Consider the following 15,005-nt stretch of genomic DNA (forward strand, 5'->3'; position numbering starts at 1 on the left):
AAAAATGGGGAGAACAAGAGAACCTACCTTATAGGGATTTGTGAGGACTAAACGAGATAAGGCCTGTAAAACGTTTAGCAAAATGGTTAATAGTTAATACGTACTCAATAAATATTCACTATGGTTGTTTCTCAGTGAATTATTTAAACACTAGGGTTTAAAATATCTTAAATAGGTCACTATTTAAGACTGTGTCAATAAAATGATGAACCTCAATCACTGACTCAGAACTTACTCATTAAGGAGCCTCCTCTCCAAGGTAGTAAGTCTTTTAAGAGCTAAAAACAAAGCAGTTTTCAGGCAGTATGGAATTAAACTTTACTGATTGGCCCCCTCTGCTCCAAAGTGCTCTTCATAACAATACTGATCTCCAGAAGACCAGTTAGCAAACCACTGTATGCTCACAGAGGGTATGCTCATTTATGTCACAAATGATATACACCATCAGAACATCTTGAAAACAACAGGTGGCTGGCTGTTAAGGTTATCTCACCAGTCAGAACCCCCAATGTGTAGGCCTCTGGATCAAGACCTTTGAACACCTTGGCTCTGAGATGACAGAGAGTCGATAACTTGGGGCCTACCCACTAGGCTATTATAGGCCTATTGTTTATTCACAAGCACACTGTTAGTGAACAACTCATTCTTATACAATCTTCATGAATTAACACTGGCTTCGCTTTTGTTGGAAGAGTGAGGATGATAGTGTTGAGCTACCTAAGCCTCTCTATCCTTTTAAAAAATTACTGAATGCTCAGGACTCTAAAAAGTCAAGTCCTTAAATACCAAAAGTCTAAGAGAGCAACAGCCATTTTAAAGGTGTAATCTTGGAGGTGCCTGGGTGGCTCAGTCCGTTGAGCGTCCGACTTCGGCTCAGGTCGGGATTTCACAGTTTGTGAGTTCGAGCCCTGCATCGGGCTCTGTACTGACAGCTCAGAGCCTGGGGCCTGTTTCAGATTCTGTGTCTCCCTCTCTCTGCCCCTTCCCCATTCATGCTCTGTCTCTCTGTGTCTCTCAAAAATAAATAATGTTAAAAATAAATAAATAAATAAATAAATAAATAAATAAATAAATAATACAGGTGTAATCTTGGAACCAATATATATATTCTCTTCCTTTACCCCAAACCTATCTGGCCTACTCTTTAGAATCTTTCTTTAGAAGATGCAAGGGTGGGAGCACCTGGGTGGCTCAGTCGGTTAAGCGTCCGACTTCGGCTCAGGTCATGATCTCACGGTTTGTGAGTTCGAGCCCCACTTCAGGCTCTGTGCTGACAGCTCAGAGCCTGGAGCCTGCTTTGGATTCTGTGTCTCCCTCTCTCTCTGCCCCTCCCTGCTCGTGTTCTATCTCTCTCTCTCTCTCTCTCTCTCAAAAATAAACATTAAAACAAATTAAAAATAGAAGATGCAAGGGGCACCTGGGTGGCTCAGTCAGTTAAGCGTCCGACTTTGGCTCAGGCCATAATCTCATGGTTTGTGAGTTCGAGTCCCACATCAGGCTCTGTGCTGACAGCTTGGAGCCTGGATCCTGCTTCAGATTCTGTGTCTCTGTCTCTCTCTGCCCCTCCCCTGCTGGTGTTCTATCTCTCTCACTCTCTCTCTCTCAAAAATAAATAAACATTAAAAAAAAAATTTTTTTTTAAAAAGAAGATACAAGAAAGTCAGTCTCATTGTTTCATAGATATTTATCTGCCTCCAAATGGTATTTACCAGATTGGATCCCTTTTTTATTCACTTGCCACAGTTTGGAACCACTATGGTTTGATTTTAAAATTTAACCTACCCATAAATTACAAAGATGGACCACAATGGAGCATAATACAAATGAACAAGCTGTAAGTCTAAAAGGCAACTCTCAGGGCACCTGGGTGGCTCAGTCTGTTAAGTGTCTGACTTCAGCTCACATCATGATCTCACAGTTCATAAGTTTGAGCCCCACATCAGGGGTTGTGCTGTGCTGTGCTGTGCTGACAGCTGGGAGCCTGGAACCTGCTTCAGATTCTGGGCCTCCCTCTCTCTCCACCCCTCACTTCCCTCCACCCTCAAAAATACATAAAACATTAAAAATAATAATGAATGGGTGCCTGGGTGGCTCAGTCAGTTTAAGTGTCCGACTTTGGCTCAGGTCATGATCTTGCAGCCCATGAGTTTGAGCTCCACATCGGGCTTTGTTGCTGACAGCTCAGAGCCTGGAGCCTGCTTCAGATTCTGCATCTCCTGCTCCTCCCCCATTCACACTCTGTCTCTGTCTCTCACTCTCAAAAGTAAATAAACATTTAAAAAATTTTCTTTAATAATAATAATGAAAAAAAATAAAAAGCAATTCTCAAACTGAGTCCAAAAAAACCTTAAGCAAGGGGCGCCTGGCTGGCTCAGTCAGTAGAACATCTGACTCTTGATCCAGGGTCATGAATTCAAGCCCCACATTGGGCAGCGAGCCTACTTTAAAAAAAAACAAAAATAAAAAATAAAACAAAAAAACCCAAAAACAAACAAAAAACTTAAGTAAGTGGGGTGTCACTGAAAAAATGTACTGCCTCCCCAGGTAACATTCAAAAGGCAAAGCTAGAACAAAGCTCAATGAAGCGTTTGTCCTCTAATACATATAAACATCAGTTTACAATACTAATAGAATATCTCCTAGAGGAGTTCTCATTTAAAAACAATAAAATACAAAAATATTAAGATGGATTACAGTTTATAATTTATAATTACATTTATTCATAGGCAGTATGTTACAGGCAGTATGTTACAGTGGAAAAATTTCTGGCCTTTAACCTAGACAACACAGGATCAAGCCTTAGCTAGGCAATTTTGGGAAATCATGTAGTCAGTCTCTTTAAGTTTCAACTGTTTCTGAAAAGAAAATAAAAATGAAAATAATACAAGCCTTTCCTATCCTATAAGGCTTTGTAACTTCTAAATGAGACAAATGTAAAAGAATATCATGTAAATGCGAATTATTAAAATATAATGGTAATAATTTTTATAAACTTTTATTTTTATAGTTTACAACAGATTATAAATTGAAACATAATATGTTACCTTAAATATCTAATAATAATCTCATTATGCAATCTATAATATTAACTCAAGGATCTTCAATAATGAAGACTGGCTAAGACAGATAGCAAGTAAACATCCTTTCAAAATAATTATAAGTAATTTATGAGTTACTTATGAAATCAAATATTAAATAGATATCTGAGGATGAGGTTTTAAAAAGATCTGATGAGGGGTGTTTGGGTGGCTCAGTTGGTTCAGTGTCTGACTCTTGGTTTTGCCTCAGGTCATGTTTCACAGTTCATGGGATCAAGCCCCATGTTGGGCTCTGTGCTAACAGCATAGGGCCTGCTTGGGATTCTCTCCTTCTCTCTCTCTACCCCTCCGTTTGTGCATGCACATTCTCTCTAAAACTAAACAGTTATAAATAAATAGATAAAGAAAGAAAGAAAGAAAGAAAGAAAAAGATCTGATGAGTGGCGCCTGGGTGGCTGTTGGTTAACCATCCGACTTTGGCTCAGGTCATGTTCTCAGTTTGTGGGTTCTAGCTCCACGTCAGGCTCTGTGCCCTGAAGCCTGCTTCAGATTCTGTGTCTCCATCTCTCTCTGCCCCTTTTCTGCTCAGGCTCTTGTCTCTCTGTCTCTGTCTCTGTCTCTCTCTCTCTCAAAAATAAACAAACATTTAAAAAAAAAAGATCTGATGAAAAATACTTGGGGACATATATTCCAAAAACCACTTAAGAAAAATCCAGGGACACCTGGGTGTCTCAGTTGGTTAAACATCCAACTCAGTTTTGGCTCAGGTCATGATCTCACAGTTTCGTGAGTTCAAGCCCTGTATCGGGCTCTGTGTTGACAGTGCAGAGCCTACTTGGGATTCTCTCTCTCTCCCCAACTCTCTCTGCCCCTCCCCCACTCGTGCTATCTCTTTCAAAATAAATAAACTTTAAAGAAGTATTGAAAAATCCAACTTCTAATATCAATAGTTTCTTCATCAAGCAGAGAAAATATTTTCTCCTTTCAGACTAAACTCTCCCCAAATGAGAAATTTTTAGAGATTAAAAAGAAGCAGGGAAGCTTTGTCACTATAATAAATAAGAAACAGAAGGTAGACACTAAATCAGGATTACAACTCAGTAGGGTATTTTAAGTTTCTAATATTAACATCAATCTGCTGAAATTGTAAAAATCACCAAAACAACTTGCATTTGGTTTTAAAAATCCAAAATAGTTATTAAATAATCAAAACTGCATCTACCTATCTTCCTTGTTATTAACATAATTATATATGAACAATTGCTGTCGGTGAAAAATATCAAGTAGGTGTTTGTGGCTTGCAGGATAATGGTGGTTATGTACACAGCACATACACATTTCTTTCCAAAATCTGTAGGACTGGAAACAGCTTAAACTTTCCCAATTACTTTATAAGTATCTGCTTTAACTAAACTTAATAACTAAACAGTTTACAGCATCAAAATGAATACTGTATTGATATAATCAACTGCTAATGGTGGTCTAAACCAGTAAAACTCTTTGGGAAAGCAAGTTTTCTTTTTTTTTTTTATTTTAAGAGAGAGAGTGCAAGCAGGGGAGAAGGGCAGAGGGAGAGAGAGAGAGAGAGAAAGCGAAAGAGATCGAGAGAGAGAGAGAGAGAGAGAGGAGAGAGAATCTCATGCAGGCTCCACACTCAGCATGGAGCCCAACACGGGGCTTGATCCCACAACCCCGGGATCATGACCTGAGCCAAAATCAAGAGGTAGATGCTTAACTGACTGAGCCACCCAGGTGCCCTGGAAAGCAATTTATCAATGGGATATAAATAATAAAATTATATGTACCTTTTGACCTAATCATCCTTCAACAGAAAGAAAAAAAAATCATTAGGCATATGCCAGGATTAACCAAAACAATTAAAAACTAGAAATAAAAGAGCAATGATTGGCAGAAAGCTCATTTCATGTCAAAATGCTAAGTAAAACATCCAGAACGTAGAACAGGATTTGTTTTACTATGACTACTCATACGTAAAAAGATACATGTGTAGAAAAATGTCAAAGTAGTGGACAAATTTTTAGGTTTCTTTTTTTTTCAAACTTGTTAAAATGTCTAATCTATAGGGTTCTTTTGGCCTTTGTTTATTCTATTAAAAGAGAAAAATAAACAGCTTTTATTATATACTTTATGCAGAAAAAACTGCTTCACCAATGACTCAAAACCTATTCCACGAAGATATTAACAGTCATAAAAATGAAAAGTAGAATCTTTTTTTTTTTAAAGATTTTATTTTTAAGTAACCTCTACACCCAATTTGGGGCTCACGACCAAAAGTCACATGCTCTACCAACTGAGCCAGCCAGGCACCCCATGAAAAGTAGATTCATTTTCCTTTTCAGAACTATCAAAAACAGTAACTTACTTAGAAAGAATTCCTCGAAGTCAGTTTTCTCCACACAGCTAGTATACATGCGCAGGGCCGCAATCTTAATCTTCTAGACAAAAAAAATAAAACCAAACTCAAGATATGACCAAGTGGATATTCTAATGCTATTAGATGTAGGTCACAAAATCTTATATTTGTCTAACTAGAATGATGAGTCCAAACCTGTCACTAGGCAGATTTAACAGCTTAACCAACATCAATTATTTTTTTCTTAAAGCCAACCATTCACAGACTTAAAACAATTTTTATATTTATGATTTAGCATTAAAATGTCAAAAAGATTTTTCCAATATTTAAATGAAATATTTCCTTTAATTCAACTCATTTCATCACATTTGAGCCTCTATACCACTGTTCAGCATCATTCACATTAACTCTTTATAATCTGAAACCCTTTACTTTAAAAAATTACCCATTCTTCTGACCAAAATCAAACAAGCCAAATAAACAAACAAACAAAAACAAAACAAAAACTCTCAATCCTTCAATCTTTCCTCAGAAGCACTACTATCCATTCTGTAAAAGTTTTTTTTTTTTATGCCTTGGGGAAGGGGTCATTTTTTTCTATATTTTCCCTAGTTTTATAGTTTGCTGATTAAGAAGACTGTGCTTACAAATAAGGGTTTTTAATGAATGTAAAATAAAATACAGTAAAAGGATCAACTGTTTACTATTCCCCAAAGCACTAAGAACTCTCTTAGTACCTTTAAAAAAAAATGTTTTTTAATGTTTATTTATTTTTGAGAGACAAAGAGAGCACAAGCAGCACAAGCAGGAGAGGGGCAGAGAGAGAGGACAGAAGATCTGAAGCAAGCTCCGAGCTGACAGCAGACAGCCGGATGAAGAGCTTGACCTCACAAACCACGAGACCATGACTTGAGCTGAAATCAAGAGTCATGCTTAACCAACTGAGCTACACAGGTGCCCCAAATTCTCTTAGAATCTTGATCTGAGTGGTGGTTTTAATTTAGTCACTGAGTTATATACTTAAGATTTGTATATTTTACTGTATGTACATTATGCCTTCATAAAAATAAATCTAAAAGTGAAAAATAAATTATTTTATGAGGTGAATTGTAGGCCTGAAGACCAACTCAGTGCTCAAGTAAGGAAGTATTTCTAAGGACTGTGAATTAAATAAATTAGCCCATCCACAAAAGGCTTACAGAAGCTTATTTTTTCTTAAAATGACAGAGAATTACAAACGCAAATATGCAGACTAAAATAATCTACACAAACTGAGAATGAAATAGCAAATGAAGACAAAACAATCTAGAATTTTAGTAAAGCTATGTTTTTAAGGTTCAAAGTCACCAAAAATATACTATACCCAATACTATATAATGGTCATATTTATCTATACAATCTAGAGTCAAAACAACAGTGTCTCTGATGGGCAGAAATACCTCGAATAAATTAAAGAAGGATTATGTCTCAAATTATAATTAAGATTTTTTTTTCTTTGCTAATTTGATATCTGTCATGTTTTTAAGGCTTTCAGAGTAAAGCTCACATAGGGGGAAACAGAATAAACATATAACAACTGGAAAAGACATACCTACATGGGGAATAAATCAGCATTAGAAGCCAATTTATTTTTTTTTTTAATTTTTTTTTTCAACGTTTATTTATTTTTTGGGAGAGAGACAGAGCATGAATGGGGGAGGGGCAGAGAGAGAGGGAGACACAGAATCGGAAACAGGCTCCAGGCTCTGAGCCATCAGCCCAGAGCCCGACGCGGAGCTCGAACTCACGGACCGCGAGATCGTGACCTGGCTGAAGTCGGACGCTTAACCGACTAGGCCACCCAGGCGCCCCTAGAAGCCAATTTAAACAAACCCATGGTAAGAAACTAAAAAAGAAAAGCAAATTAAACCTAAAAGCAAGCAAAAAGAAAGATATAATAAAGATCAGAGACCAATAAAATTGGAAACAGAAAAACAGCACAGAAAATCAAAGAAGCCAAAGCTGGTTCCTTGAAAATATCAATAAAATTGACAAAACATTAGTAGAACCGATCAAGACAAGAAAAAACAGAAAAGATAAAAATTAGCAGTATCAAGAATCAGAAAGGAGGGGCACCTGGGTGGCTCAGTCGGTTAAGCGTCCAACTTCAGCTCAGGTCATGATTTCGAGGTTCCCGAGAGTTCGAGCCCCACAACAGAGCCCAGAGCCTGCTTCAGATTCTGTGTCTCCCTCTCTCTCTGCCCTCCCCTGCTTGCACTCTGTCTCTCTCTCCAAATAAATAAACATTAAAAAAAAAATTTTTTTTTTTTAAAAGAGGGGTGCCTGGGTGGCTCAGTCGGTTGGGCATCTGACTTCGGCTCAGGTCATGATCTCACAGTTTGTGAGTTTGAGCACCATGTCAGGCTCTGTGCTAACAGCTCACAGCCTGGAGTCTGCTTCAGATTCTGTGTCTCCCTCTCTCTCTGCCCCTCCACTGCTCACACTCTGTCTCTCTCTCTCTCAAAAATAAACATTAAAAAAAAAAAAAAAAAAGATACTAAATCTACATAAACTCTTCCAGAAAACAGGAGGGAAGAATACTTTCTAGCTCTTCTATAATGCTAAGATTACCTGAAATCAAAACCAAAGTCATCAGAAGAAAATAAAATTATAGAACCATAGCCTTCATGAACATAGATGTAAAAATCCTTGGCAAAATATTAACAAATCAAATCCAGCAATATTTTCTTAAGATTTCTTATTTTTAAGTATCTCTACACCCAACATGGGGTTCAAACTCAACCCCAAAATCAAGAGGTGCATGCTCTACCAACTTAGCCAGCCAGGTACCCCAAATCCAGCAATATATTTTTTTGAGAGAAAGAGAGAGAGAGACAGAGAGAGAGAGAGAGAGAGAAAGTATGAACAGGGGAGAGGGGCAGAGGAAAAGAGAGAATCTTAAGTAGGTTCCACGTTCAACACAGAGCCCAATGCAGGGCTCAATCCCACAACCTTGGGATAATGACCTGAGCTGAAATCTAGTATAGGACACTCAACCAACTGAGCCACCCAGGCACCCTAATCCAGCAATATTTCAAAAGGGCAATAAATCACTACCAGCTGGGATATATCCCTGGAATGCAAAGCTGATCCAACATTCACAAAGCAATCAATGTAATTCACCATATCAGCAGGCTAAAAAAGAAGCCTGTTCACCTTTGCTAACATCTGCAGCTCTTGGGAGTATTTGACACAGAACACATTTTGGGAAGTACTGGTCTATACCATCATTAAACTAATGATATCCTAATATGGTCATCCTAATCCTTTGGCTTTGAAGGGCCTATTTCCATTCTCAAGACAGAGCATTTAAGATATCTGTTAGCTCTTCACTTCAGTCAACAAATAATTTATTGAGTACCCAACTCAGTGCCTGACATGGATTTGGATATTGGGAATACAGAAGTGAACAAGGAAGTCAAAAACTCCTGCTTTCATGAAACTTATGGCCTACTTCGACTACAGACACATTTATAATTTTTTTTTCTTTTTGCCTATAAACAAAAGAGAAGGCATAGAACTTTACTGGTAACCAAAGGAATGCAAATTAAATTAAAATATACCATTTCACACCATCTAATTTGTAAACATTAAACAGCTTGACTGTATCAAGCGATGGAAATGGTATCGAACATTTAAATCCTACTTACAGATATATAAACTGATATAACGACTGATAAGTATAATTTAACAGCTGATAAATATAAGTTAATGGCGCACCTAGCTGGCTAAATCAGTGTAGCATGCGACTCTTGCTCTTGGCGTTGTGAGTTGGGTGTACAGATTACTTAAAAATAAAATCTTAAAAAAAAAAATACTGTTAAAAATGTTCATACACTAGTACCCAATAATTCTATTTCTCTTTCTCAAGAAACTCCTGCACAATTTAAATGGTACTATTATTATGAAAAGCCTAAAACAAGTGTCTTTAGTAGAGGAATAGTTAAGCTGTAGTTTCATTATACAGTGTGAAGCTAATCAGCAGTTGAAATGACAAAAATCAGGTCTCCACTCAAAAACATGTTTACTAATAAAAACAGGTTGAAAAGATACCACTTATATAGTTTATATATGAACACAAAATAATAGTATATATGTTGTTTATGGATAATATATGAGTGGCAAAAGAACAGAATTTTACAAGAGGATGACAAAAACCAACTTTAGAACAGTAGTTATCTCGGTGGAGAAAGAAGGGAAGAAATGGAAGGGAAGAAAGGATAAATGGGTGGGAGTTTTTTCTGTAAAATTTTATCTTGGAAAAAACAAAACTAAGGCAAATATGGTAAAAATTAATATCTGTCAAATATGGGTACTGGTATATAAACATCAACGCATTTACAATTTTAAGTAAAACTCCTAATGGTCTATTTCTTGATTTTTAACTCCGCATTTTCCTTCAGATTCTTATACAGAAAGTCCTCTAAGTTCATAATTAATTATTCTGCCTGAGGAAAGGCAGATTTGCCACCAAGACCCAAGTCATCCCTTGAGAAGGTTTTCTCACATGTTCATGAAGAAAGCCTTCATCACAAATAATGAAGACCTCAGCAGATTGGCCAGTGCATTTACACAGCGCTCATAATATGGCAATCAGGAGCATTTTATAGTTCCTTGCTTTTCCTGCAGTGAAGCCAAACCTTAATACTTGGGTGAGCCATTAGCCTGGACAAATGTCTAAAGCAAGTTCCCTAAGACCATCACAGAGGGACTGGAAATAACTTGGGGAAAGGATTTCTTCAAGATTCACACAGTAATTTAAGTTAAAGAGGTAGGTCAGACTAAATTCCATCCTGTTAATACAGATTGTTCTGGTTCTCAGATGACTTCATGTTTATTTCATTCTAACTTTGGAAGACCTCATCAGTGTACCTGATGAAAACACAAGCACCTAAGACAGCTTTAAGAAATGCAAATCAGCTCTCCCACTGACCGAGGCATCTCATACCATCTTACAAGATGAAAAATGAATGTAGTAAAAAGTTTGCACTAACAGCTGTGTGAGTTGGAGGGGCTTTGAAGTCATTTGAACCTTCTATTTCATACTGGAATTCCTTCTACAACATTCTTGATTCACAGTCAACCATCTGGGCCACTGTTAAAACAAGTCCAATGACCTTGTGAGGTTACCTATCCCCCGAAAGGACAATTCTTGTTGTTAGATTTTTGTTTTGTTGAATGTAAAATCTGCTTCATGTAACATTCATGAAACATCCACTGCCCACTGGAATACCTTAGTTAGATTAAGTCTCTCTCTCTCTCTCTCTCTCTCTCTCTCTCTCTCTTTTTACAAATACCTGAGAAGAAACGTCATCATGTCTTCTCTTTTCCAGGTTAAGCATTCCTATTTCTTTCAACCACTCTTCATTCAACACACTTTCTGAAGCGTTCACAAAACTCACTGCCCACTTCTGAGTACATTCCAGTTTGTCAGTGTCCTTCTGAACAGAAAGAATTTTTTGGTTTTATGTTAGTCTGGAAACTGCCTATTCTATGGCATGTGGCTGAACCTGATAAACATTGTCCTTGTTTTATCTGATACTGCCACATAAAGATAATGGGAAAGAATGTTTATTTTAGGACAAATAGGTAAGGAAAAGCTACATTTAAATTCCTAAATATGAATCTAGAAGAAAAATGAAACTACACATGAAAATGTTACGGAAGGGGCGCCTGGGTGGCTCAGACGGTTAAGCGGCCGACTTCGGCTCAGGTCATGATCTCACAGTCCGTGAGTTCGAGCTCCGCGTCGGGCTCTGTGCTGACAGCTCAGAGCCTGGAGCCTGTTTCAGATTCTGTGTCTCCCTCCTTCTGACCCTCCCCCGTTCATGCTCTCTGTCTCAAAAATAAATAAACGTTAAAAAAAAAAATTTTTTTTTTTAAATGTTACGGAAAAAAAAATGGAGGAAAGACAGTTGATATTGCCGTCAAGCAGATATTTTTCTCCCTAATGAAAGACATACGAAAACACAAAACTCAAAGAATCTTTCCAGGGCAATCCAATCCAAGGGTCTAGCCATAGATTTCTGAGTCAACATTTGCTGAAAAGGGCTTGCAATCTCTCAAAATGGAAAGTTATACCTATGTTTTCCCACCTATATTTTACTAGAATGTCATACTTTGATGTTTCTATCACAAACTAAAAAAATAAAAGTTACAGAAAGTAGACACTACCACATCACAAAAGACTTTAAAATGCAAATATTAAGCACTTTGTTGAGGTCACAAAGGAACCAACAAAAATCAAAGGCTAACTTAAACTACAACAGTGAAGAAATTTTCCTGATGATTTAGTAATCCTTCAAATGGTAGCCAACTTTCCCTCTGGAATCATAAAAAAACAGACTAGACAAAGCAATGGTAGCAACCAAGTGGAACTCAACCATCAAGAAATAAATAAAACAGTAAATTTTTCCCTTTTTTTTCTTTCTTTCTGCTCTCATTTCCCTTCTCTTTTAATTAATTTCTAACTTTCAAACAAAATACACTAGCTTTTAAAACCAAATGCCATAATCACAAACATTTTTTAATAAGGGAAAAGATTCTTATTAAAAACATTACCAAATATACTAATGATTATCATTTGCCAAAAAATTAAGATGTAAAAAAGATAACTTTAATGAATATAATTAATATTTCACTGATGATTAGGAAGGCACTTCATAGTCTTAGGGTCTCAAGAACATCATCATTACCTAGGATATGTGTTATCTTTTTTTCTAATTTTTTTTGATGTTTATTTATTTTTGAGAGAGACAGGGAGAGGCAAGAGCACGAGTAGGAGAGGGCAGAGAGAGGGAGACACAGAATCCGAAGCAGGCTCTGGGCTCTGAGCTGTCTGTACAGAGCCCGGTGTGTGTATGGCGGGCGGGGGGGGGGGGGGGGGGGGGGCGCTCAAACTCACCAACCACAAGATCATGACCTGAGCCGAGGTTGGACACTTAACCGACTGAGCTACCTAGGTGCCTGATGCGTGTTATCTTCTATACTTTTCAAAGCCCCTTAAAAACAAAATGCTTGGGGCACCGGTTGAGCATCTGACTCTTGGTTTCAGCTCAGCCCATAATCTCGTGGTTTCATGGGTTCGAGCCCCACACTGGGCTCTGCACTGGCAATGCACAGCCTGCCTGGGGTTCCCTCTTTCCCTCTCTATCTGCCCTTCCCCACCTGTGCTGTCTCTGCCTCTCTCAAAAATAAATAAATAAATAAACTTAAAAAAAATTTTTTTAATATGCTTGTGGAATCACGATTTGCTTTTCAGAATTTATGTAAAAAGGAGATACAGAGAGAAGCCTATACTTGCTGCAATGAGAACTGTTAGGAAGAGAGCTAGACATTCCAAGAAGAAACTACAAGTAAAGTCTGTAATAAAATTCAAATTCTAATTTGAATTCACCCTGTTAAAATGGTATAACTGTCATTATTTGATCATTTAGGGCAAAGCTATGTTTTCTAGAAAAGTCCTCCTTACTGCTTTGCATTGATTTGCTTTTGATTAATACAGAATTTATGACTGATTAGGCTTATCCAACATTCTAACAACCCTTGAAAAGCACTAAAAGGCATTCTGCTATAAAAATAGAGAGAAATGCCAGCATCAGGAGATAACTGGGCTGAGAAAAACTCAATGATTAATGTTTTATTATTTTAATTAGTTAGAGGCACTGTTATAAAAACCCACGGGCAATATGCACCTGATGCAGAGAAGATATTCATTCATATATAGCAATTACTATAAAACAGATAACGTGCTAGGCCAAGGCTTGACTAGGAATGATACAGCTAGCAAATAACCCTCCATAAGAATTACAATAAATTGCACAATTGACTAGTTAATTTAAAACATGCTTATTAATAAAATTTTAACAAAAATCACTATAATGACCTAGTGAAAAAATGATTTATGAATATGGATTCATCAGAGAGTAATATTTTCTTAAGAATGCTGCCCTTCAGAACATTTGGCCCATCTACTTCCTTAGAACTCATTTGTATGGCATATCATGTAACAAGATCCTGGAAAGCCCAGTCTTAGCTTGCACTGAGATACTTCTAAGGAATCAGGCTAAAGGAATGAGGGAGTAGTTCAGCCCCACATGTTACATAGATTTAGAATGGGAAGGTGGAGGGAGACAACACATTTTCAAGTTCTCAAAATAATACATGAATTTCACAAAAGCAAAACAGAAGCTTTAAAAAATCTTCTATGAGGAGCAGAAAGCACAAAGCCCAAAAAGAAAATGAGAAGAACTTAAAAAGACTTTACCCATTTACTGTATTTCAAAGGTCCTGTAAATCCCATGGCTTCTATTATTTTTGTGAAGGTACCAACTTTCTCCTCAACAGGCTGTGGGGAATCCTTGGTAGTAAAAAGCTATTTAATCAAAAAGAAGGGGACAAAATTAGTTGCAAAATAATTTTTTAAAAAGAATGCTTTTGTTTCTCATTAGGCCTAAGCACATTTTTATTGCTTAGATTTTTTTTTCCACCTAGAATTTTTAATTCTCATTTTTCTGGGCATCTTATCACTCAATGCAAACACATCTGGAATTCTATCTGATATGTGTCCTCGAAATTTCAGAGCCATCTCACTGACCATATGCCTATGAACCCATGTCTAGAAAATGATAGATTTGGGCTATCAGAATAAAAATTCTATGGAAAAGAATACTTTTAAAAGGATATCTTGACCCTCATCTCCCAAAGAATTCTGAGAAGAATGTTGTATGTTTTTGACATAACAGGAAAAGGAAAGAGAACTACTGTCTGAAAGTCAAAAGTCATTCAAAATCATAGTCACCCAAAGCAAGCACTGAATAAATGTTTCTAAACTCATATTTTTTTAGCATAACAAATTTTATTAATAACTATAGAAGATATGAGTCTTATAGTTTGCAAATAAACTCCAAGAAAAACTTACTCTAATGCTAAGCTTCTCCAAATGAAGGCAGGCTATATAATCAATAAGAAATTCTCCAGAGGGCACCTGGGTGGCTCGCTCAATTAGTTGAGCATCTGACTCTTGATTTCGGCTCAGGTCATAATCCCAGGGTCACAGGATTGAGCCCCATGTCGGGCTCCACACTGAACATGAAGTCTGCTTGAGATTTTCTTTCTTTCTTTCTTTCTTTCTTTCTTTCTTTCTTTCTTTCTTTCTTTCTTTCTTTCTCTCTCTCTTTCTCTCTCTCTCTCCCTCCCTCCCCCTCTACCTTCTTCTCTGCTTGTGAACATCTGCTCTCTCTAAAAATAAATAAATTAAAATTCTAAAAAAAAAATAAGAAAGAAATTCCGCAAAAGTTAAATATTATTTTATTTTTAGCATAAAAAATCCACAACAACTTTCTTCTCTAAAGTGTCTTCCAGGGGCACCTGAGAGGCTCAGTCAGTTAAGCATCTGACTTTGGCTCAGGTCATGATCTCATGGTTTTTTGAGTTTAAGCCCCACCGTGGGCTCTGGGCTGACAGCTCAGAGCCTGGAGCCTGCTTTGTATTCTGTGTCTCCCTCTCTCTTTGCACCTCTCCCACACTCTCTCTCTCTCTCTCAAAAATAAGTA

The 15,005-nt window shown here is 37.2% G+C and overlaps 1 protein-coding gene across 4 annotated transcripts in view; it reads right to left on the minus strand.

The window, feature by feature from the left end:
* UQCC1 (ubiquinol-cytochrome c reductase complex assembly factor 1) overlaps positions 1-15,005 on the minus strand; it is a 102,560-nt gene that overhangs the window by 62,751 nt on the left and 24,804 nt on the right. For 2 of the 4 annotated variants that reach the window (XM_086702057.1, XM_086702056.1), the window contains one exon: positions 5,422-5,494. In XM_086702057.1, the coding sequence (XP_086558183.1) occupies positions 5,422-5,494 (73 nt within the window). Of the gene's footprint in view, positions 1-5,421; positions 5,495-10,748; positions 10,890-13,717; positions 13,826-15,005 lie in introns of all 4 variants that reach the window. The other 2 variants (XM_086702055.1, XM_025931996.2) reach the window with 2 other exon arrangements.

Source organism: Puma concolor, chromosome A3 (assembly GCF_028749965.1).
Source record: "Puma concolor isolate L17-30 chromosome A3, mPumCon1.1.hap2, whole genome shotgun sequence".
Taxonomy (NCBI): Eukaryota; Metazoa; Chordata; class Mammalia; order Carnivora; family Felidae; genus Puma; species Puma concolor.